Source organism: Buteo buteo, chromosome 26 (assembly GCF_964188355.1).
Source record: "Buteo buteo chromosome 26, bButBut1.hap1.1, whole genome shotgun sequence".
NCBI lineage: Eukaryota > Metazoa > Chordata > Aves > Accipitriformes > Accipitridae > Buteo > Buteo buteo.
The window spans coordinates 10557035-10584123 of record NC_134196.1 but is presented as its reverse complement, the minus strand read 5'-3'; the positions used below and the strand labels follow the sequence as shown (position 1 = coordinate 10584123).

General features: G+C 36.5%; 1 protein-coding gene across 3 annotated transcripts in view; it reads right to left on the bottom strand.

Moving 5' to 3' along the window:
- Positions 1–27089, bottom strand: part of PPP1R12A (protein phosphatase 1 regulatory subunit 12A) — a 123334-nt gene that overhangs the window by 37083 nt on the left and 59162 nt on the right. For all 3 annotated transcript variants that reach the window (XM_075058048.1, XM_075058049.1, XM_075058047.1), the window contains exons 3-9: positions 19216–19334; positions 10406–10565; positions 8356–8500; positions 5370–5444; positions 4833–4921; positions 4546–4703; positions 1058–1185 (exon numbers count right to left, since the gene is read on the bottom strand). In XM_075058048.1, coding sequence (XP_074914149.1) covers positions 1058–1185; positions 4546–4703; positions 4833–4921; positions 5370–5444; positions 8356–8500; positions 10406–10565; positions 19216–19334 — 874 coding nt within the window. The remainder of the gene's footprint in view (positions 1–1057; positions 1186–4545; positions 4704–4832; positions 4922–5369; positions 5445–8355; positions 8501–10405; positions 10566–19215; positions 19335–27089) is intronic.

Genomic DNA, 27089 nt, shown 5'->3' with positions numbered 1-27089 from the left:
TTAAAGTATACTTTGTATGATGAATCGACATTAGGTTCTATTGCGAATATGAAAGTATAACTCCAATAAGCCGCTGGGTACTAAATACAATACATACTATTCACCCAGCAGTATGTCTTCTCTCTCTACTGTGGCTTCAGTATATCATGGCTACCATTTCTCCTGAACACACTTTCCAGAAGCATCAGTAGATGGTTATGCTTTGATTGTGATTTGTATAGAAAAGTTGTAATGCTTGACAAATGAAGCCTTTCTGGCTTACTATCCAGTTTGCTTTGATATTCTAGAAGTTTCACTTCTATACCACCTTCTGACTATGCAGTATCTACTGTAATTTTTTTCCCCAGGCATGCATATCTTCCCTTTGACAAGCAAAACTAAATTAATTCCAATTAACTTTTCACATCGAGCTGTAAAAAGTTTCTTGAATGCAATATGGCTTTGCTAGGTGTGTTTTTGAGTGGTGCATTGAGTAAGTCATGTGTCCCAACTCTCTAGCTCTTCCATAAGGTCCTAACCATACTGAAATGATGGTTGAGATCTACAGCACTTTCTACTTGTTATTTCAGGTACCATTTTCAACTTCTGCACCTAAGCACTAGCTGAATGCTTCTGAAGACTCCTGAAAGTACCTTAGTCACACCTGGCTCCCTTGCCTTAAGTGTATCACAAATATAGGCACAGAGAAACACTAGAACTGTAGTTTCTAAAAATTTTGGAGCAGTCTGGCATAGAAAAGACTTTCAAAAGATGAAGTTTAGCTTCAAAAACAAGAACTCCATTCACCATGCAACAGATTTTTGCTTTTTTAATATGATCATATGTTCACCTCTTTTGTAGTTCTGCATTTTAAATCACTTGTTTAGAATCAAAACCATTAAAAACTTAAAAAAATTGAACACGGTTTCTGTAGAAAAACAAAATATTCTAGGAATCTCTGCATATTTTCATCAATCCACTGGATAACCCAATCCACTTCTTATACAAGAATCAAAAAAATGTATGCTTACACAGAAGATCAGAAATCTAAAATCACAAGAAATGTATTTTATTTTACCTTTTTAACAGGTGATGTAGGTGCCCCTTGGCCACCAGCTACTGAAGGCGCTGTCACAGCTACCGATGCCGATTGTGTACTTGTGGTATTTGCATTATTAGTTACAGCTGCCAAGGTTTTAGTTTTATCTGCAAAATATTTACAAGATTTTAATTTTCATTTTTCATTCACAATTTCTTCACTTCTACAACACAGAGTTGAATTTCTTTTGAAGAAACTTGACAGTCAACTTCCTGAATAGCATTTTATTATTTATTCCTCAGTGTTTTCCCCCTCCCTCCCAACCTGTATCTCAGTTAGGTCCACCTTTTTTCCATAATGGTCATGCATGTAACTTTTTTTCCTGTTATTCAGCAAATGTTAAAACACTCAGAGACGCAGAGACAGAACCACAGAACCATTCAGGTTGAAAGTGACCTCAGGCGATCACCTAATTCAACCTCCTGCTCAAAGAGCATCAATATTGCTTACAGACAAGGTTGCTTAGGGCTTTGATGAGTCAGCTCGTGAAAACCTCTAGAGACAGAGATTCCACAGCCTTCCCAGACAGCCTATATTTTAGTAGATGGCTAATGACCACAAAAATTTAACAGTAGGAGGTATGTTGGCATCTAATAGTCAATCTGAACTACAGAAGATGCTAATTCAAAGTAAAACATTTATTCTCGGATAACTGTGTATGTTAGGTGCAAAGAAATAATTAAGTGCACAGAGAACCCAGCCAGGGATCCTGGCCACTAGAATGAGCTGAGACAGGGACTTGCCTTCCAGAGCTCTGACTTTCCATTTGCTTCATTCCTTCTCTGTCTCCTCGTTTTTCCTACCTAAGTTTCACTGTCTACCTACTCCACCCACCTCTCCTTTGTCCTCCCTGCCCACATTTCTTCCTCTGTTCTTTGTCTGTGTACCTTAATCCGTCTTACACAAACACAAAGAAAATGTCATGGTTGTGATACGACAACTGTTGTCACTGCACTTGGTTGAGGTTCATAATCTTACACCTCACTTCTGTTTCGCTTATTCAAATCGCACATTCTTTGAAGTGGGATGCTACATCCTATCTTGCAGTACACCCTATGTTGCAGTATGGAGCAACATGGGGTTCGATCCCCGTTGGTTTTGGCCCTACTATAAACACACCTTTATGTCTACACTACCCATACAGCATAGGAGCAGTTAATTTAGAAAGTATGCAATGTTTTCATACAGTGTTGTCTCATCTAACATTCAAATTCCACAAAGTACCAATCCATGATTGGAAATCGTGTAATTAATGGTATTGCTGTTACACACTTGTTTTACTTATGGACCTAGATGAACAGTTGTTTTGAATAATTACTTATGCAGTAATCAAATACAAATATAAAAAAGTCAGCTTACATGACTAACTGTGCACTTAATGGAAAGCTCTTTTTAAACACAAGTGAAAATAAATCGTGGTAAACTTCTAGGTCATGGTGATAAAAAGTTCAATAAGGCAATGAGGACTGACAGTACGATTTGAGATGATGCACAGGCAGATCTGCTGGAAATTTGCAAATGAGTAATACAGCTTTAATATATGCAGAAAAAGTTATCAGGAGTGAAAACATGGAAGGAGAAAAATGAATTTTTCACAACTGTATTCTGAAATTATTCCAAGGACAGTGAGAACATAGTTGTATGCACGATTGAGCTAATACTGACTAAATTTCAAAAAACATCAAACTACCTCAAAGTAAGTTAAAAAACCTAAACTGCTGAAAAATTTCTTTTTCAGCTTGTTTCCCTGTCCTTTAGGAGATGCTAGCTTCATATTTGTATTTCCCTTCTTGGTCTTACAGACAGAAATGTATTTATTTTTAAACTGTATTCTCATACAATCAATGAAACAGGATGTAAGTTTTAGGAAAACATTTCAAATATCCCAATAGATTAGAAATCACAGTTTCCAGTACTTCAGAATATTGAACACTATTTAAGTATTTTACAACCAGAATGCTGCCTATAATCTTAAGATTTTTCACTAGAAAACTACCTTAAGCTGAATAATGGGGAAAAGGGAAAGTACAAGCTTGGAATTTAGAGATGCAGCTCTACAGGGAAAAGCTTAAAGTCTAGCTTGCCAAATAAAGTATGATAAAGCCTTGTTGATATTAAAAAACCCAAAGTTTACATAAATTAATTCTTGTGTCATAGTCAAATTTTCCTGGCACAAACTATCTACTGGTAACGAAGAGAACACAGTTACCAGAGTCATAAAGTTCAGGAGACATTACAGTTGGCTCAGTGACTGAGAAATTACTACATGTTACATATTACAAGTGTTTTGAGTTTATCAAAGCTCAGACTCTGTACATAAGGGATGCAAGTATACTAAGGTGAAAGACTAATGACAAAGTTTGACAGATGGTTTTTCCAGCTTAACACTGAAATGCTGGTTTATTTCAAAATAAGAAAATTATTAAACCATAGTAGACAGTTTGGTTTCGCAAAATATTTTTATTTCTGCCTACGTTAAATATTTATGATATATCGGTTAGCTCTAAAATGCCTTCTCAGTCTTACCTTTTCAGGTGAAGAAATCAGAAAGAATGTTTTAAAATGAGAACTGACAGCTCACTAAAAAGGGTTACTTATTTTAAAAACTGTAAGTATAAAATATTAACAAGATATTTCTAATGACATCTGTGTCTATGTATTGTATTGCTGCACTGTAACTCTAGAATTCTTTATTTGGATTGAACATACATACATCTTTAAACACTGATTGTCTGACATCTTCTGATTTGAAAGAAGAAGATGCTACGCTGTTCTTACATCACTACTTGCTTTAAGACTCTAGTAACTGTTCAAGAAAAAAAAAAATTCCACTGAAGAGAGAAGTATGGAGTAACATGTTTCTCTGCATAGAATTCCAAACTTTTCAAAGAACATTCCTTTTGAAATGAAGTTGTATATGAAGTAACTGTTAACATTAAAATAGCACCTCTAAAAGTTTATTTCAGTACATACTGAAAACATATGCACCATTACTTTATGACTACCTGAGCCAAGATTGCCTGATTAATTGGCAAATACTTCAGGATGGCAAGAACAAATGAGTATGTTTGCACTTGTGCTGTTCCAGTCTCTCTACCAGTTCTACATACAAACACTGCTATGAAGCCTTAATTTCTGATTTGATCTTCTAACTTCTTCAATGTTTTCTGACATGCTACTTAAGGCTTATTATTATTCCAACTAATAAATTAAAAGTATCAATTGTTTAGTAGACATTCAAATAAGTAATTTGCTTTAACCTAAATAGCACCAGTAATGACATCTCTTTGATATCTCTTATGACTTGACTTCAGACATATAAAAACTTGCTTTAAAATGATTGGAAGCTTAGTGAAATGCAGAAGAATAAGTGAAACTTAAGATACTTAACTCTGTATCATGTGATATTTAGTAAGTAAATTTATAAAGCAAAAACTTAAAGAAAGACAATACTCCAAATAACGCACCTGTCTCTGCTTCAGATTCTGAGTCGTCATCCTCTTCCTCTTCACTAGAACAACTGGATTCATCCTTCTTTCCCTCTTCTTCCTCATCTGCTTTTTCTTGCTCCAGAGACTCTATACTAGATGCATTCTTTTCTTGCTCCATAATCAATGTCTCCTTGCTAAGTTTGAAATGAAAAATACTTACTAAGTCCAGAAAAATTTACTAAAGCCTATCAAGTAGGACTTTATGACAGCTTGTAAAGTTATCTTTTTTATTAAGAGCTTATAATTTTTCCTAGTTTACTTACTTCTTGAATGTTTTCTGTGTCTGATTATTATCCATGTTGGCTGTGGATTCAATCAAAGGAGATTTCTTTTCCCGTTTTTCACTATGAAGCTTCAAAACATATAGAATGATGCAGTTAAATTGATAGAAAGGTAACAGTGTGATAAAATTAGTGAAGATTTCCCTCCATTTATAACTGCTACAAACACTAGAATATGTATAAGCTTTCAAAGTGTTAAAGTTCAACATTCTAAAATCTCAGAAACTGTTATTCCAAGTAAGTTGCTCATTGTTGATGCTTCAGATCATAAAATGCCAACTGGACAAGGCAAGTAGAAGAGCACCTTCTTTCTTCCAAGGCTTTCTGGTCACCATAATTGACCAAGTAAGGGCATAAAAGATCTTTTAAGACGACTGTGGCATTACCTGAATTGAAGCTCCAAATCAAACCTTTGTTTTTAATCTATATGCTGCTCTGATCTGTATACCATAATCATTTGTACAATAAAGTATAACATATATCTATATCTATATATCTCTTTATATGCAAAAGGCCTACCAGATTCTGCTTCTTTTGTAATTCTTCTAAATATCCTAGAATATCTTCATCTGCCACATCAAACGCTGTCTGCCCCTGGAGAAGGGGAAGAAGTAAAACACCATAATTGTAGAGCAGAATTTATATATAATGAATTATGATGCCTTGTCACATGATGATACAGGTAAGGAACACATTCAGAGAGAGAAATTAGAAAGTATAAGCCAAGCTCTATTACAAACTGTTAGTCTGTCAGTAGCTGAAAAGAATTTTGCAATATTACTTCTTTGGGGTAATTGAAACAGAAACATCTATACCTGATGAGTAAACACATTTTTTAAGAGACAAAAACAAGACTTCAATAAAATTTTGCTGTCCTTTGAAGGAAAAGAACACTATCAAGGAAAAGCAGATTGAAAGAATATGATTTTCACAATATTAGTTCCAAACAACTATTCCAATGGCAGTTGTATGGATGGATCCTGAGCAGTTCAGTATCCTGTCCATCTTAGACTACCATAAGCTTGATTTTTTTAAAGTTTAAATTATTTAAGTAAGCTATACTAAATTTAAGTAGTCATGCTTTCACATTTTTATAGTAAAACTGTAATTACATTTTACATTTCATTTTAGAAAAGATCTGCTACAACCATTTGTTTGTATCCCCCCTTAGTGTATGATTTCCATGGGACATGTACAGATCATCATGTGATTCGTTATCACAGAGTAATGCTGTCAGCTGGAACTTCTTCAGCTTGCCACATCTTACATCTACATAGTCACTGCAATTCTTGACTAGACCAGATGCCCACAGGACGTGAGATTCTATCTTTAAGGCCTGAATTGATGAAGATTTTGAAAATTCCCTTTCTTCGTCTCTATTGAAGATGGGAAGGGCTGAAGCTCACACAGTTTCACAAAGAAAGCCTAACTTACTTTGATACTGCAAGACAATGTTTTGTATTTGGAAGTTTGCATTCAAATACAAGAAGGCTGGAATCTAGGCAAAGTCTTAGATCCACTGGTATAAATGCAGCTGCATCAACACGCTGGGTGGACATACTGAAATGTTGGGAGGATCATGACAAGATCAGTCGTGTCAGTACTTCTGTACGATAACCAGCAATAAAGACAGAGCTGTCGTTTAAAAGTGGTCACTGCAGCTTATAAAGATAATCAAAGACAAATCATATTTGTGTCTGCTTATTTCAGTTTCTCGAAATGTTAACTAAGGCAAACACATTCCTAATTACACTGTGAAGGATATCTTAACTGGTTAGAAAGGATGGACCTTCAAATCACTAATTTTCACATCTGTAAAACTTCTGACAGTACAGCAGAAGCACGTGCACCTTTCAACAAGCATTACCCAAAACAGCTTGAGGTCCTCTGACATTTGAACTATTCCATTTAGTATTACACAGCACTAACCTGGAAACTAAACAAAAAAATTATCTCAAGTTTGTATTTGCGTTATGACTACAGTTTTTAATCTGGCCTTCTATTTTTAGGTAGCTATTAAGTGGGTTTATTTCCAAAAAATATGAGTTAGACCTACTTTGACCACAAAAAATCACTTTGCAAAAAACTGTTATAGTTGGAAGGTTATATCCAAATCCAATCCATAAAAGTTAATACCTAAAGTCAAGTGCTGAAATAATAATGGCTGAGTTCTCTGAGAGACTAAGTACCTACAACTGAAACCAAATCCAGAGGAGTTTTCAATCTTATCTCCAAAAGCAAAAACACTTACTAGCTTACTTAAGAATACAACAGGCAAAACTTCCCTAGCTTGCACAGACAAATCCATCCACCAAATAAAACAGCTTGTGTCTCCCTGTACCTCCTTTATTCTTATTCATGCCCAAGATGAGTTGAACATACTTTCATGAGAGTGATCTCTGAAATACCACCCTCCACATTTTCACAACCCCAGTAAAAAGTCTAACAGACAACTTGATAAACTGGCTTCAATTAATTGCATCAGTTTTTGACTGCCTGATACAAAATGCAGTTATACAGCTGATACCTGGAAGTTCTCTAAGCATTATAGAGAAACAGTGTTGAAGCTATTTCAATTTTAATTCCAGATTTCATTGATTTTATTACAAGCCACCTCATTTTCTAAGGAAGAAAAAGTCAACAAGGACTAAAAATGTTAAGCAGCAGTAGTTTTGCCCTTATGTGGAGTATATACTTGCTAGTTTGTGATCCATATCTGCATATCGTCCTAATTTATTTTAAAAAGTTTATGAAAAAATTCAATGAAGAATCCATCTCAAAAGTTGGGCAGGTAATTTACATATATAGTATTGACAGAAATTGGAAGCAGATCAGAATCTGTCTGTAAAATATACTGTAAAGAGAAGAAAGAGAGCTTCAGCACTTACACAGTTGAATGAAAAGTTTTGGATCCTTGTGATGCCTATGTGAATCATGAATATATTTATAACTGTTGGGAGCAAGATCTTGCGAAGCCAGCAAGCTATGCAGGCCTCTGTGTCAAAATTGAGGAAATATAGCTTAAGAAGCATTCAAGTTATGTCTAGGGAGTCCAGAGATGCCTACAAGTTTCTTCCAGCACACCCAAACCAGCATATAGTGATAACTCTTTAGTATGCCAACACAAGCTGATTTTAAGAGTTAAAACACTAACCAAAGGCATAATCATTGTTTTCAGTGATCAAATGAAACCTGTATACAATCCCTCAAGTCACTAATTTTGTACTCTGAAATGTCAATAAACTCATTCTATTTTGAATTTCTGTGTCAAAGATTATATGGATCATTTAGTGTAGAACTAAGCACAAAATGGGCCTAGAAATTAATTTAGACAATCAGAGTATTTAGTTTTGAACACAAACATGCTGTTTTGACAAAACATGCATTATATAAAGCTCCACGTACAGTAAACAGCAGTTTATCATCACTTTTCTTACCCTGGCTTCTAAAGTCACTTTAGAGACCAGAACTTTGTATCTTGACAAGGATTACATAAAAATCCTACCACTTTGTTGACAGCCTCCATATCACATAGGTTTTCCACTAAAATGCGACATGCTTCTTCTTTACCCCAGTGAGCAGCAGCATGAAGTGGTGTCCAGCCATCATAATCTTTAATATTTACATCATAGCGAGCCTGTATTAAAAGCCTAAAGAAATTAAAAGAATTAGATCTTGACACTGCTGACAGGAATAAATAAATTGTCGTAAAATTATAAAATTACAATAATATCCTTCTTCTTTTTCATCATACATATTTTAGTTGGGGTTTTGTCAGTTGATTAATTTTATTTCCTCACAGAACATTTGCCTTTTCATTTTTCAGTAGGTATATATATTTTTTATTACAATTCAAGAAAAATAGCCTTTTCCATTTTCTTCTTTATTCACTTCCTCTTCATTCAAAGCCCACTGTTTCTATACAGTCAGATATTTTTCTCTACATGTGAAGTAACAGAGAAAAGCCCTTTTAAGGAAAGGAGAGCTGTAAAATGTCAAAAATTGTTACAGTGTTCTTATCTAGTAAATTATTAAAACCTCCTCCTATTCTAATATTAGTTGCTTGAAACTTGCACCTCCTCCTGTCATTAACATTTGATGTTGTAACGATCTAGTGTTCACATGCTTCAACTGCTCTCTGAGCAGGTCCTGAAACAGAGGACCTGCTTTTCAGCTTGCATCCAACACTCAAATTCAGCATGGTTCTGATGTGAGTGTCAAAGTGACAACGGACACTTAACCTGACAAACAGTTTTGTGGAAAGGGCTATCAGCTCTCTGAAACACTCTCCATAATTATTAAAAATCACAGAACGGTGAAATATTCTTCTCAAAAAATTCTCTGTTTCTCAAGATCTGATAAATGTATAGTAATATCCTCCAATGAGTCAGCTTTCACACATGCTCAGCTGCAAAGTCTTGCAGTCTTGCATCCTACATAGAGCACACATTTTTGATAATTTGAACCCATCATGAAAATTGCCTGCGCATATATTTTTCCCCTCCTAGGAAAAGTACATGGACTGGACTACAGAAAAGACACCAACTGAGACAGCTCAAAAAGCCCCAGTTACAGATAAAACTCCTTTACAGACACATGCTATTCGAAAACAAAAATTATTCTTTTCCAGCAGAATAATTTCTCTTCATCATGTTGAAGCATCAGGGGTTTTTGAAGCAGAACTCCTATTCAGTACATTGTATGTAATGGTTATGATTAGAAAAGCTCTGTCATTCAACTTCTGTGTTGAAAAAGCATTACAAGGCTCTGCAGACATTAAAGGTAGCAATACTTACACAGTTGGGGTATGTGCTCGTTTTCATTCATGTTACAATATGTAAGTGTTCCTTGAACTGCTAAAGCAGTCAAATACATTTACAATCACAGTAAAGCAATGTATTATTAAGTATGCTTTACTTCAATAAAAGCAGAGCTTTGGTTAAAAACAAATTAAACCTCTGTTACGGTATATACTTGTACTGTATTAATGAAAAGCTACCTGTGAATTAGCAGCCACCAAAAGCATGAAGCTTTCCAGGAAAGATTTCAAGAGTCATGATTTTCAACAACAGTATCAAAAACGCAAAATTAAATTCTCTGTTCTTTAGGTCTAAAAACCTTTAGTCTGGATTACTAGACTCTGGATTACTAGAAGCATAAAACTCTGCTTTATGTATGCAAATAAATATGGTGTCTTGAAAATATGCATCAACCAGAATGCTAACTGGCATTATAAAAAAGTATTAAGCTTGTTTACACAGTTGGCTTCAGAAACAGGGCAAGTTTTTTGTCAACTTTCTTCTTTAAATAAGTATTCAGGCTCAATACATACACTGTGTTAATATTTTGAATGACTTCACGTAGAAAGCTAACAGCATCATGATTTATGAGTGTTTGAAAATATAAAATCAAGCTTTGAGGAAAGGATAGTTCCAGAGATTGTCATGTCCCAAGACACAAGCCCTAAAAGTCAGAAGTGTCCAATCCTATCAATTCCAAGCAGCATTACATCAAGACAATCAAATATGAAAAACATCCATTTAAACCACACTTACTTTAAGACTTCTGTATAGCCCTTAGCAGCAGCTACATGAAGTGCTGTACCACCCGATTTTGCATGCCTGACATCATTGATATGGCCACTGTTGAGCCACTGTCTTGCATCTCTTAGCATTATTCGTTCTTCTTCTTTTCGAGCTGCCTCTATATCAACGCCTAATTCAGACAGGGAGAGAGGACACAAAATATTTTAGTTCAAATACTTCAATTATGTAACAAATATGTGTATTATGTATAGCATGTTTATGTCATACAATAAAATAACAGCTAAACAATATGAATAATGTTCACAGTTAGATATAAATATCTTTTTGAAGATGAATACCAAGAGGTTATGGAAACATCCATTATTCCATGACACTTTGCATCCATAATGCATTTTTTTTTCCCAAAAGAAGGGGGTGGGGGGGGGTGTGGGGGGTGTAAGCTACTAAAACCAGCTCTTCAATTTTAAGAATGTCTACCAATACAGTAATAATCCCTGAAGTGTCCTGTTAAAAAAAGAGAAAAATTATATTTTAACCTTCTCAGCACCAAAATACAAGTCTTGTTTGATACATCTGTAGGAAGTACAAAACAGCTACAATTTTTTTACAAAGAGATATCTATGGGAAGAGGAACAGCCTAGCTTCTCAACACTGATGATAAGAAAGATGGAGCTATATTTTTTTATACTTTCTAAAGAATCTCTGCTTTGTCTTCTATCACTCTGAAACACAAAGCTTATACTCAAATAGCCAAGCCTTTCGAAATCTCCCTTCATATCTCAGGAAAAAAAACCACACAAAAACACAGAAAACTTTTTAGAGTACATCTCACACAAAATTATCATATGCTGAAGAAAAGGGAGGAACACAATATAACATTTACAAGTATACACATCAAGTTAAAGAGACTGAAAAAAACCCAGACCCTGAATGGGCAAAGCAAACCATGTATGTGCAAGAATTTTTTAATTAGTACCACACAGAGTGATCTAAAGAACATAGCAGGAAAGGGATCTTGAAGAGAACTATACATCAGCATTGCTCTACCTATGCTGACCTAACAGTGACAACTTTGTGAGGAAAAGAGACTCAGGAATTGTACGCGTGAAGAGCACAAATTGTATCTGGGTTGACCTCTAAGAGAAAATCAGTGGGCCAACCTTCAGCAAAATTATTTTATGTATATGATTTGTCTACTCTTAGACACTGGTATGCAGAGACTTGGGAAATACCGTTCTTCTGCCTTCTGAATTTTTAATTTCTCATGGAGCAAAGCATTAACTCGGACATAATAAAACCAAGTGAAATCTAGAAACAGGCACTGATTTACTAGATAAAACCACAAACCTCAACAGCCTTATAGCCTATAAAACAGAAGTTAAGATGATTTTTAAAACACTTGAGATAGGTGCTCCTTAACTCATACCTAATTCTGCCTTCTTTCAGTATGTCCTGCTGAAGCTTCATCTGTCCCCAAACCGTTTTTCTCCAGCAACCTTGCTTCTATCACTTAACTCTCCTAACTGTCCAACTAATCAAAGCACAACAATATAAAGCAGACGGCAAACAAGACTATGCAAAGCTAGGACATCTCTTTTCAAAACTACTCTACATAATTAATTAATTTTAATTAATTTTCAAAGTCTTTATAATGAACAGCAATTTGAGGCTCTATGTCTTCAAAGAAACTGTGAGCTATTAATCCTTTACAGGGTGAATGAATTTCCAGAATATGAAAATCAAATGAAATACAACTTGACTGTTGCCCATTTAGACACGCAGCAGAAACTGAGCTAAGGGATGAAGTGGCCTTGATTAAAGAAATTATTAACATCATGTAATGAAAAGACATAGATAACATAGAGATGATCATACGTAGTGCAATGCATCATTCTACTGTGTAAAATGTGATAAAACAGATTATAATAAAACAAATTCATCAAGCTCTTATCAATCCACTGGCAACTAGAAAGCCAGAGCAACAAACTGGCAAACTGAAAGCAATTTTACTGGCACTGCTGAAATACCCTTAAGGCAGTGGAGAGCAGACTGATATATCTATTACGTTACGTATGAATTAGTATTTCACAGATGCTGCAATTCCCCAATTATAGAGCAAGAAAACCCTTGAAAATGACAAGCCCAAATCAAAATTTCCTGAAATGCAGAAAGAAGGAATGTAATTACTACATGCTTTTGGAAACATAACATGCCATTTGTTTGGTTTGCGGTAGCATATGACAGTGCTACAACAGAGTTCACTTCTTTGTTATTATTCTACCGTCAATTCACACCATAACGGATATTCCCTGTCTACAAATACAGCAGGTTATACACTAAGTGTTCTAAGCAGTTGACCTAACTCCTAGACTCATCCACTTAATCAATTAAAACAACCATTTTGGTCTTGGCAATTTAATAGAAATTAATAGAATTTCATTTAATCAGAAACTGATGAAAACCCATAATCTGGAGGCTAAGTCTGCAAGATCAGGAAGATACAAAAGATTGTTGAAGGAAAGGAAGCAGAGGAAAAAAGCTAAAATGTGCTTGTTCGAAAGAAACTGTTGTAAAAATTAAACACATGGAAACCTCTAACACTGTCTTGCTCAAGACAACCCACGACTAAATAAATCTGAACAGAGATTAAATTTTACATATCTAATAATCTTTATAACTCTGACAGATATGAAGAATGAAAACCAGGAACTCTGAATCAATCATGTATTGATAATCACGTATTCCCATTCCTCCAGAAGGCTCCTACATACTGATGTGTGAACTACCACAAACTGTAACTTCCTCAGGCCTTGGCATCTGCTTGCCTTTCAGAAGAACACAGCAGTGCAGATCAGCAGATCCTGGGAAAAGAATTCTCTAGAGTACAGTCATTTACATGTCAGTGTTGCCTGCAAAACACTACTATGCAAATAAATAGTTTACATATCATCTGTTAGTCACATTTATGTCGATCCTCTTCTTGCATGCCCAAGGTCTAACTGTGAATCCTTATCAGCATGAGTAACCTTCTCCACCTGAAGAATCCAATGTATATTCCTGTCAGTGTAAAACTGTTCATATGTGTGGCTGGTTGTTTTGAGGCACTTTTGTATAAAGGAAGAATAGAGGAAAAGTTCCTTCCAAACCCTGACCTTGAACTTCTAATGGTTAATGTCTAAGCATACTTGCCAGGTATGCCTAAAGGCCTAGAGAATTATGATAGAATAGCAATGCTTTTTCAGAAAAAGTAACTAATACTGAATATAGACTTCTATGAATATCACAAACGATTGCATTTCTGAAGCCCAAACAAGGTATAATGGCTGCAGAGGACTAATGGCCGCATCAGTACATTATTTTACAAGACAGTAAATTTCTGATCATACTTCAGCAGAAGAAAGTACAAGAACCTTGCCAATCTAAACAAAACATCCCCCATTAACACCTGGCACAAAAACGGGAATTACACTTTGTGTCACAGAAAAAAAGCCGCTCTCTGAGGTAAGCTAAATACAATTCCCATTATTAACTACAGAAAGCGGAATGCAAACAGCCTTTATTATACCTTGTAGGGACCTTTCTCCTTGCTTTTGTTTTCCAGACTCTATTAAAGCACCGGGGAAGAAGAAAGCGCTGTCATGGGTTTCACAGACTTTCCTCAAGCGGCCCATAGATGGCAATGCGCTGCCTCCCAGCTCAGCTCCAGCCCCAGAGTTCCTTCCCTCACACCACCAGGACACTTACCCTCTCTGGCAGCCCAACAGCTTCCTAAATCATTAACAATTTAGTGCTAAATGCTTTCATTTTTTTCGGATCAACAAGCGTTCTCCAACGGTTCCAAACAGGTCTGAAAAGAGGGTGTCGTTCAGTGAGCATTTAATGAAATTCAGCATAAATTTGAATGCTGAATCTTGTTTCAGGACTCCTCAGCCATATAAAGGCATGTTTTATAGATACTGCGTGGAAGATCAACCCACTTTTTACTTCATGTAGTGAATGTTTATATACAAATGCAATAGTTCGCATTTTATCCACATAAACAAAGCTGAGTTAAGCAATACATCTGAGAGTCTCATTACATTTACCTATAATTAAGAATGAGGAACATTTGCTTCTCCTTGGAAAAGAAGTGATCTCTCTGGTAGTTACTCAATAGCTACCACACTGTATCATTAACTCCTGATTCACCTCACGTCACCTCTCCCCACTAACTCACCTCCTGAGAATGTTTCCTATAATTCAAAATAACTGCTTAAGCAGTTAAAAATAATTTTAAGAGGACGTCTGATGATAAACAGCTAAAAAAATTGCTTCAAACCATTACACTTAACCACTTAACCCTAGTCGAGACCTGAAAAGAGGCAACATTTAGAACTGGGCAGGGCTAGCTGGGACTAAAGCCACATCTCTCTCAAGTCCACTAGTTTTCACCAGTGCAAATGAAAACTTTACACTACTGGCAAAACAAAACTTCCACAACTATGGTATGTTGAAACACTGCAGAGTGGAAACAAAAAGGATCACACCAAGAAACTGTAAATAATAATATTTTTAATGAAGATAAAGAATTACGTGGATTGCAGTGGCACCTATATACATGGGATTGGTCCATAAGGAGAAACAACAGAACAGGTCCTAAGAGAAGTTTTTTTGTATAAGACACAAAATAGTTAAAACACATGGCATGCAAAAAGAATAGTTGTTCAGCACTACTTTGGAATAATTTCCATAAAACACCTAGTTTTGCTATTTGTGAAGTGTTCGTAACTGTGTCAAAAAATCTTTATACCTTACCTGAGTGCACGTGTAATTTATCTTCTCACAGAGAGAGATATAAATATATAGTTATAAAACTGAACTAGGTTTTAAGCTTAAAAAATAATTAAGTCAATAATTCCCCTTTGACGATTAGGGTAGAAAAATGCTTTCCTTACTATCAGAGTGCTATGGCTTCGCCTGCAGGACAGCTAGTCCATTCTTTCAGAATTACTGCATAGTCCATTCGATCAACAGGGTCCCACTATGCTCAGCAGAACACTGGTGGCCTTGACTGGAGGTCTGTGGCCCACACAAGAGGACACATGAAAAGATGCCTGAACCAAGGGTCACAATTTAGAAGTGTCGCATATGGAGATCAGAATAACTGACAAAGATAGACATCGGATAATAATACTATACAAGCTCCCTTCTTTCATGTGCAACGCTCCTTATGACAGAACTTGTAAATCAAGAAGATTAATTTGGATCACCAACCATCTTCTCTCCAATTTAGCACTGGAGTCTGAATGCTAAAATAGGATGAGCCAACACTGCAAATCCTTCTTTCTATTAAGCCTGTAATGTCACATAGAGCTGAACTTTGTTGTATTCTGCAATGTGAATTTAGTGTCTCCAGAGGCTCCCATTTTTTGTCCTATAGTTAGACATATCCTTAAACTATAATTTGATACCTGTAAAAACTGGGCATAATTACAAACAAACTGATGATCTGTGGAAGGCTGAATGGTTGCACAAGTGGAAGGCTCTGTCTGAACTTCTAGAAAGACTGAAGGTCTGCAAAAGCAGCAAAAAGGGTGAACTAATATGGTGATTCTCCTCAGATTTCTAACAGAAACAAACATCAAATGTCATCACTTAAACATATCTGAAATCACCATGAACCTGATTGATCTTTCCAGGCAATCTTTTTCACCAAATGACTCTGGCTGCCTCTGTCAGTATGTAGGAAGCCATACTCAATGCTTTAATTGAGCAACACAAAAATGAAACTATAACGAATGCAGGAATAAATACACATGGAAAGGCTGCAAGGCAAGAATGTTACAGAAAACGTCTACTCAATTTTCACACTGCATGTTTTACCTACACAGAGGTAGGATTGTTTGGCACCCGGGTTTGTTTATTTTCAAAATAAATAGTCTGATCTTCTACTACCAGTAATACTGAGACAGGGGTGATCATTCCACAGACCCCACAGTCAGCTTGCATTATCAAAACTGCGGCACTACTTTATTTTTTATGAGGAGCAATGCTAAAGCTGGAGGGATAATTGCATTTGGCCACATGTATAATCAAAGACGAAACTGTCACAATGCATCAGCGTTAATTCCACATTAAGATAAACAATTAAGTTCCTATTTTAGAGCTATTAACTTCTCTAGCCACAACATACACAAAATTAGGCACTTTCCAAGTTATCACGATGACTAAATAATTATTCTGTATATAATATTAACTTTATATGCAAGTTAAGGATGCCATCAAAAGCACATGATTAAAACCTTATTCCTGAGACAACTGCCTCGTGATCTAGTAAGACATACACTACAAGTTCACATCCAGATTCATACCCTTTCTATTCCATTCTCATCCACAATCATTAAATATGATTTCATCCCTGCAGGTAAAAGCACCTTCAGACACAAATTCAGAAGGAGGGATGATGCATGCTTTCTTCCCTGCTTCTGTGAAACTGAAACTCCTAAGTGGTCTAACAGTAAAACAAGCTAGGTAGAATAAATATATATAAATGCATTCATATATATATGTGTGTGTGTGTAAACTTACATATAAATATATAAAAAATAAAATAATATATATGGGGGGGGGGAGAGAGAGAGAGATAAAAATCACCATAGGCTTTAGTGTCCTGTTAAGACCAGGAAGGCAGGAATACTGTCAGGGATGTTCACAGTGTGGTCACTCTTCAGGACAGCATCCAGTTTCTGTTCTCCACAGAGGGAGGTCAAACCACTCTGAAGCACAGCCCTAGCAAGTTGTTTCTCATCTGACATGGTGCCTCATTCCACCAATATATTTTTCAAACAATCTGAGAAGACCAATCTTCTGAAAATCCTTTAGCTAGTCAGCAAGCCAACTGACATAAAAATGTAAGAGGAATGCTTGGAAAATAGGTTTTCCATAGCAAGTGAAACTTAGTATTTTAAAACAACTTGAATTATCCCTATAGAAGCTAACAGCTACAGTGTGGGAACATCTACATTCTTCTCAGACTTACAAAGACAGTACCATAGACAGCTTATTGTAAGCTGTAAATATGAAATATGTAAACCACACTGAAATTTTCAGTGAATTGTGGCATTTAGTTTAGGCTGCCAATGCTAATTTTACAATTGGGCTGTTCCAAATAATTAAACTTGCAAAAGAATAAAAATTAGCATGTAATGTTGAATCTCTGCATTGTAGAAATGTACATAAAACCCCCATGTAACAAATAATAATTTTTTTAAAAAAGCAGTAACTTATAAATAAGAGATTTTGGAAGAGTTCTTCTCTCAAATAATGACAGTTTTACAAAGAACTACTGCAGGCAATTAGTATATCCCATCAGTAAAGTCAAACATTTCAAAAACAACCTTAAAGAATTTAGGCTGAGGCACATTCCAGAAACAACTCTCCAGCAAAGATTGACAGTACTGTTAGAAAAGAGAACAACAACTGTATTTTTTCCAAACTAATTAAAATAGACAAATGGTAGTACAGGCAAAAAAAAAAATATTCACAACTATCTAATCTGATGGTCTCTGTGTGTTAACTATAAGAACTGTTAATCAAAATTCTGTTAACACTATCAAATAATTGAATCAAAACCTTTGTCAAATCTACAGTCTACTTCTGTGTATCAGTAGGTATCTCTTACTTTCCTGCATATCATGTCACCCACCTTCTTTTTACAATTTGCTTTGGGCATTAAATGGGTTTAATCATACAAATTACATCAGGGCAAAGCCTGAAGCAATTACTAGTTTACTGTTACAGAATGTCATCTTCCTTCAACGTATATAATGTAACTCAGACCACACCACCCCAGTTCTTGTACTGGGAGTTCTGGGAGAGCAGTGCATTTCTGTTGGACTCAAGGTGGTCAGTCAACAACTGAATATTCTTTCCTCTGTTGAATGGAAAACCCAGAAACTTTCAAAGACCTTTCACTGGAAAACCCACCTGAGGACCTGAACATAGAAAACAGCAGTGTAAGGAGGGGGAAAAATAAATCAATACACTTTTTCAAAGGCCATTTTCTCTTACAAAGACACCCCCTGCCAATACTAGCAATTTTCTAGGAGCAAGGTGCATAAATTTAGGGTATATGTTCTTAAATGATACTGTCAAAACTTGATACCTATCCATTAACTATTACATGAATGCTCACCTATATTGTGCTCTCAGAAGAGTACACAAAACTGTGAGGAACTTAAAGGTTTGTAATAGGTTCTCAGGCCTAAAACAAGTGCAATCTAAGACTACTTCTCCCAAGGAGTATTTTCAGACATTTGGCATTGTAGAAGGGCATTCAAAAGGTCAGAACTAGACACAAAGAGTGATTTATGGGATACAGTATATTCGCTTACTCTTGTTTTAGTTATTCTAGGCTTTCTTGTAGTCAACAAAAAGAAACAATTACCTTAGGGCTGGATTCACCTCATCCTAAAACTGACATCTGAGTCACTCTAAAAGTGCCTATTTCATTCCTCTCTAAGGCAGGAATCCCTTTAGACATGGTCTAAAGCTGGGATATGGAAGTCTATATCCCAGATGCACTGAACACCATCCATAGTATCTGAATACCACCTCAATTCTGTTAAGTGAATGCAGGAATCCAACCCAACACCTGGGTGCAATACTTCCGACCTCCTTCTTCACAAGAGGCTGGGCTGAGTAAAAACACCTAGAAGACAGCTCGAACACTGCACATTGTATTGACAATTCTCTTTAGAAAATAAATTGATTTAGCGTAAGTTTTCAAATATGTCTTTAGTGTCCAATAAACAACATCACCCTTCCATATTCAAAATTACCTTGTCTATTTACTTCATTCTGAAGCAGCTCTTCCATTGCCTCTTCTTCAGCAATATCTAATGGAGTGTCTCCTTCACTATTTACAGCTCCTACATGTGCTCCTTGACTAATTAAATACCTGCCAATAGAAAAACAAACTGTAAGCAACATAATAAAGCTGATGCAAAAAAAAAGCAGCCACTAGGATATCATATGCAATGGGTATATACATGCACACATACAATTAATAGAAACAACTGTATTACGTACAAGTAAAAAAACTTCATGACTGTTTACAATCCCTGAATACCTCTGCCTTTTCCACATAACACCCATTAATACAAATAGCCCTCTGTTTGCTCTTCAGTTTGCCACAAAGACTCCTGACATGTTTAAATACATCCTTGCAAGAACCAAAAGAAGAAAATGGTTATATGATGAACAAAAGCAAGCACAAGGTGAACCCATGAGCCCCTCATATTAAGCCACTCTTCCTAGAACTTCCAAATTCAGTGGCACATTATGTTTCTGTACTTTGTCAGAATGATGACTCTTGCTCTCTGAGGCAGCTTCATAAAGTTAATAAAACCAGAATCACCTCTGCTCCTAAGTATGCATAAGGTCAGCTTTCGGTGGGGAAAGAGGCAAGGGGGAGAAAAGAAGCAGTACTTTAAACTCTATTAGAACCCCACTAAGTGTTTTCTTACTTAAAGTACTGCTGTCTCAGGAGTCAACAAACCAGACTCAGTGGAATTTGTTTCTGAATTTCCAATTAAGTCAAATGGATCAATTCCAATAATAAGTCACAAAAGGATAAGTTATTTCACTGTATTAAACCAGAAGCATATAAAGTTCTTGAGAACCTACAGCTTAATCCATAGTCTGTTTCTACGTAGGCAATGAGCAATAATTAAAACATCAATACAGATCAGTCTTACGCCTTCTGATAACAGTCCCACTTCCCTAACAAATTCAACAGTTTGAGCCACAATAGGACTCAACACAAGCAAAAAATTGCAAATGTACCTCCTGCCTTGCAGAGCTTAATTTACCCTTTCCATATATTTGTGAAAAAAAAATATAATCAGGAAACACTCAGACCTGAAGAACTAGTTATCCATTCGGTAACAGGTGTACGACATCAAAAACTCTCTCAGCCTATTCTCACAGGGGAAGTGCTCCAGCCCTCTGATCACCCATCTTTGTGGCCTTCGTTTGGACGCGCTTGAGCAGGTCGGTGTCTTTCCCGTGCTGAGGACCCCAGATCTGGAGGCAGTACTGCAGGGGGGTCTCACCAGAGGGGAGCAGAGGGGCAGAATCCCCTCCTCGACCTGCCGGCCACGCTCCTTTTGATGCAGCCCAGGATGCGATTGGCTTTCTGGGCTGCAAACGCACACTGCTGGCTCATATTTAGTTTTTCACCCACTAATACCCCCACATCCTTCTCCTCAGGGCTGCTCTCAACCCACCATCGCCCAGCCTGTGTTTGTGCTTGGGGTCACCCTGACCCACGCGCAGGACCTTGCACTTGGGCTTTTGAACTTCGTGATGTTTGCACGGGGCCACCTCTCAAGCCTTTAGCATCAAGTACTCTCATACATTTCTATATTTCAATGTATGATTTAAATAGCACTTGTTATTAAACCCCTGTAATTACATCAAGAAGAAGTAAGAACTGACAGATCACAAAATGGACATTAATTCCCAGAAGTGTAACCATATCTCCTGGGATATGCATCACCCGTTGCCACCACTAACTTTGATGCTGGTATGCGGTGCTGTTTTTATACTGTTCCTCTTAAGAGAGTGCTGCTGTGACTCTTATCTCTCTCCAGTTTAAAGATTTAACTTCTGCAGGAATGAAAAATTAATACAAAGTAACAACATTTCTCAACAATACCAGTCGTACTGTTTTAACAGCGACAAAGTCTTCCTTCCATGTTACAGATCAGATAATTGCTACGCGGCGTGTCTGCTAAACAGGCAAAAACAGCAGTGGGGAAACTAACTTTCTTACAAAGTCAAAATGTTGATTCCAAACCAAAGTCAACCACTGACAAAAATATCTTTATAAAAAAAATCTGAAGTCAACATTCATTTTCCTTCAACCTATTTTTTCTAATATAGACATGAAAAAGTGATGCTTAAAAAAACTGAGTTTTACCTGTTTCCACATAATACCTACAGGGAAAAATTAGGCTACTTTTATAAGGAAAATACATAACTCATTGAGGTGGTTGTATTTGGTCAACTGGTCAACAACTTACAGACATGATAAAAGGCGCAATGCATAAGAAAGTGTAAGGAATGGACAAAGGCTACAGTAGCATTTCAGGAAGTTATTATTTAGATATATGAACAAGTTCATGATCAAATGATCCTTTAAAGTAGGCTCCAAAAATGAAGCTGCTTACAGACCAAGATCAGATCAGCAGAGCTGGGGGGATTAGTAGGGCTGGAGAAGTAGAGTTATCTGAGTTGCCCTTTGCACGTGCTTACAGGGCTTTGGTTTTCCTGGGTCAGCAAAGGAAGGATGGGTGAACCTGCCCTCAGTTCACAGGATTTAAAAGGATGGGAGAAACACAAGAAAGATGAAAGGCAGCGGGGTCCTCTCCAGGGAAGTGAGGACAGCCCTCTCCCAACCTTCTTTCAGCCACTCTAACTAGGCCTCCCCTCTGCTATTCCCACCAAAAAAATTCATAGTGATCCCCTCAAGTAAATTAACAGTGAAAGAGCAACACTCAGTAGAAACAAAATTACTCAGAATCCAACTATTTCAAAGACACCTTTTAAGCCCGCTAATGAAATCCATGTTTGTTCTGTTTTCCACATCATTCAGTAACAGATGACCATGTCCTGAAAAAGTTTATGCATTTGTTTATCTTCATTTACAGTAAAAATAGTTTCAGCAAAGCAATGACAGGGTTCAGATGGTGCATGAAATCACCCTGGTGCTTACAGGATCGCAGCTTTTATTAGGAAACCTAGCGCTACCAAGGGAAAGGACAGCAATCATTTCAGATGTGTAGGTAACTTGACTCTGCATCACATACAGAAAGGGAAAAGATTTGGTAAACAAGACCAAGAGAACGATGCTCTGAGTTTGTAAGGCGTAGCTGAGCAGAAGCCCTAAAAATCAGAAGGTTTTGTTGTTTCTTTTAAAAATTACTTTCCAAACAAACTGTACTTCAACCTAAATGTTAATTAAAACTTACAGTATGATTTCAAATATGGGGGTATTTGACATTTCAGTTATTCTGGTACCGTATACTAAAATCTTCACCTGCAACAGCATATTATTGTGTGTAGGTATGAATGTGTATTTTAAAAGTCATCCATGTTTTGAAAAAAAAAAAAACAACACCTGCAAATAATTGCTTGTATTTTACTTTATTAAGTAGATGTTACCTTCATCTTGAAATTTCATCCTTCTAAAGCAAGTAAACATAATATAGCTTTCATTTCATCAGCTGACATTTAACTGATACAGCTACACATGTGCAGTGAAAAAGAAATTGGAACTGTGTAATAAAAAGTCCAGAACCATGCCCTTTGATAACATGCCTTGAAAAAGGTGCTTTTTGCAAACATGGATGCAGTGGAAAAGTAAAAACATATAGGACTTCCACCATCACCTACTTAGAAAGCTTTTTGGTATAGCACTTAAATTTGTGTCTTTTGTAATTCACTTGCTGCAACATGGCCGTGTTACAGAAGAGTAATACAGAAAATTGGATGATAATTTATATAATATTCTGGTAGGTGCTAATTCAAAATGTAAATAAATGAGAAGGAAACAGTAGTTTGATCCATAACATGCTTGGTTTTGGAGCTAAAACTTTCAAGTATTGATATTGAGCTAAAGGTACCTCTTTTAGACACTCTTGTGGTCTAAGTATAGAGAATTGCAAGTATCCCAGGAATAGTAGGAAAGACAACAGCAGGAAAATAAAATAAAATCATTCCTGATACTTTTGCTCTGATGTTTCCAAGACAAGCATTACGCAGTTTGGGAAAGACTGGAAGAACAAGTTTGCTTTGTGATACCACCGTTTTATAAAGGCAAAAATACTTCCATTTGAAATTTGTCTGTTGGGAATCACTGCTGTATGCTCCTCAATAGCTATTATAGACTGAAATTAACAACCTTGAAAAAAACAAGAAATATTTATTTTCTATAATTCTTATGAAACCCAGATTCTTTCCCATCATTTTATGAAAAATACATTTCAATACCTTTCATAAAGGGTTGGAATCTCAGTATCTCTGCAACAATAAATAACAACCCTCTCAGATTACTGTACAAAAGCCAAACAGTCCACACCAAAACCAAGCTCAGGAACTGGAAGTTAAAGATTTTAACTAGCAACTTGGCTCACACTCTGAATTAAAAAACCAAACCAACAAAAAACCCTTACAGCTAACTTTTTTTTGGTGTGTAAGTCTAATTAACAAAATGCATGTAGAGACACAAAGTAAATGGAGAAGACGACACCTCTCTCTGAAGACAGTTATATACAAACTTGAGTCTTATTTTTTAATTTAGAACTTAAGAATCTGGAAGACGCTTGAACTTTGGCTTCACTAAACTTTGTCAGCTGCAGACAAGATCTGCTGCAGATACCATTTTAATATTATTTATCTCGGCAACAGAAAGGGGGGCATATGTTTACATTCGAACCTTGCCCCAGTTCACAGTATCTGGAAACAAGTTTGCGAAGTCATTAGGGATATAATTAACTTTAAGTACTTGTTGAACCTGAAGGTCACCAGAAGGGTGGCAAGCACAAGGCAGGGCAGAGAAGTGGCCACTGAATTGGTTTAGTTCATTAAAATTGCTTACTGAGGTCACTGCAGACTCACTAGTGAAAACAAGAGGTCCCTTCAACTAGTTAGAAGACTGGACGGCAGTCTCCAACTCCTAAAATGCGAGGAGAGGGACCCTCCTAAAAAAATCTGTTACTGAATAGAGGTTCAACATACATATACATTTAAAATAAACATGTTCAGTGTGGCCTTCCAGGGAAAACATGGCTTAATTCCTAGTGGGGGCACCAACCAACAGCACAACCCACCTCCCAACAGCCGAAATTGGCAATTTCAGCTAAACCCAGCTGTTTTTTTCTAAATACATAAATGGTGACATTCAAATTAATTCCATGAGTGTCTTGAATGATAATAAGGAGCCAAAGACAGAAAAAGTGTCACGGTGTTCAGGCAGCTGTGCAAGCCATCATTTGAAGAAACAAACAATGACAAAAAAATCTGCCCCACAGTCCACGGGATGTAAAAACAAATTAAAAACTTACACATCTTTGGAATGTGTGTTTTAATTGCCTTCTTTTAAATGCCTTTCAGAATTATTTCACTGGTTTTTTTTAAATATAAAGTATCAATACATTTTTAAAAGTACATATTTGTAAATTATTCAATTTACTAATAAAAAGACATCCATAAGAAATCTGGCGAAACAATTAGACCTTCAAGAGACACTTAACAAATAAAAAATAGAAAATTTTAACATTGCTGTTTCCAATTTTATTTTTTTTTTAAGTTCAAGTACACTAAAACTGTAACACCTGATCCTTTTCAGACCTTCTGTTGGCTTGAGTGTCTTGGAATATTTCTTTAAATATTTTCATAGAATCATAGAATGATAGAATGGTTTGGGTTGGAAGGGACCTTAAAGATCACCTAGTTCCCAACCCCCTGCCATGGGCAGGGACACCTTCCACTAGACTGGGTTACTCAAAGCCCCATCCAACCTGGCCTTGAACACTCCTCACTGCAAAAGAGTTTCACTTCAAATTTAAATTCTTAACAATGTTGATATTAACCCAGAAGTAGAAATGCCACCACAAGCTCCCTAGCCCTTCTCAAAAGTGGTTTTGGTTTGGGTCAGGGTTTGTTTTTTTTTTTTTTTCCTTTAAATTTGCAGCAAAAATAATACTTAAAGGCCAGGCAAGCAAAGGTATACCTACCGGCATATACAATGTATCAAGAGATAAAATTACAACTTCTTTGTGATTCTTGAATTTTTAAGGTGCACTTCTCAAAATAACATATTAAAGAAAGGCCTGGCCTTTTTCTTTTCTTAAAAAAAAATCTTAAGTAATACAAACTTGAAGTAAATACAATAGCATTAGAATAACATTGTGCTAAATTCTGTTGTGGTACATAGTACGCATATGTCCTGTGTCAGTGGGCAAGTTTCAAGGAAATGTACCATCGGTTGAATACGAGTGAACAGCCAGTACCCAAAATACTCAAATACTCTCTCATGCACCCTCATGCTGTCACACTTGCTTTTAAACACGTTATTCAAAAGCCATATAAATGTAACGATAAAAGCCACAATTTCACTGTTTTTGAAATATGTATCGTAACCCTTGTAAGCATTTGGCGGAGATGCACAACACAGCATCTCCTCGCCCTCTTTAGCAACAACCTACACATAATCTCCCTCGTCCTCCTTTCCCCACAGCTGAGAAATCCCTGCAGTTGTCTTTTCTCCTGAATCTATGATTTACAGAAGAAAATGAAGGCTCCATGTTCAATACTGGAACCAAAACTGTACAAATTCAATTGGGCCAACAATACTTTCTCCTGCACGATTTTAATACCGATGTAGAATAAATCAAACGACTTGAAAAACAATTAAGTCAAACTCATAGGGATGTCTTATTCAGGCACTCTGCAAAACGCCATCCCACGCTGTCAGTTGCTGCTGTGCCACAACCTTCTGCTTCTAAACTTTTAGAACCGAATAGAGACTGACACAAGAAGACAGGCTTCTGTGTCGGCATTTAAATTAAAATCACATCATGATAAAACTCAGGCACTTTTAAGGTTATGGTTCTTTGCAAATTCCAGAAGATTCTCACTCACATCTCTCGGAAAAAAAATGCTGCAGGACTTCTAAACAGGAATGCTCCCCCTCTGAGCAGTATCATCAGCCAGCAGCTACACAAAACATCAAGTTAAATAAGGCCAATTAGGATTATTTGGCAAAACTAGATATTACTTCTCCTGAAATACGTGAGTGATGATTTTAAGACAGTTGATATCAACAAGAGATCTGAGGTGAATTTATGATTTCCTCTTGCAGAACACAAAAGCTGAGAATTTCAGATAGCTAGACATGTTTAAAAAAAACCAAACCAACAATAAAAAAAAAACAGTTGAGAAACAAATGGCCAAATGATTTTAAGCAAATGGGAAGGTACGCTTCTTTTCAGTTTTCACCACTCTAATCCAGATTTCAGCATATGTGTTTTTCTAAATTATGGACCAGTTTGAAAAGACTTTTTTATATCCTTCAATATGCAAGAGCTCCTCCAGACAGCACCAAATCCAGCTTCTGATTCTTCCTCATGAAGCTGTTATGAAAGGCATCTCGGACAGACACACACCCTTGCTTCAAAATTGTCAAATAGTCCCAAAGCTATCAAAGTAGTATGCCACAGAGATGAGAAAAAAAATTCTGCCTACGCAAACAGCACTTTCTATCAATTCTAAATACTGTACCCATATGAAAAACGTATTTATGTTTATGAAGCAAACACTCCACAACATACACCACACCACTGAGCTCTGCACATAGCTGGCTGTCCCTAGCCTCCACTGCAACTTGCACACCCGAGGAAGCACAGTAACTAGAATCACATCTGTTTTCCTTCTAGGTATGCAGGAGCATAGAAGAAACAGTGCAGATAACAGTATCTGGTTAGTCTTAGTCCTCCTGTGTTCCAAGAAACCTCTGAAAAAAGCCAGCAATAAGATCTAGAAATGTGTACATAGGCAGCCACCTAAACACCTTAGTGCAAAGATGGAACAGGAATAATTCCTACTTGCAGCCCACGAAAAGCAACTAAGCCTTCGTATTTTACTGTAT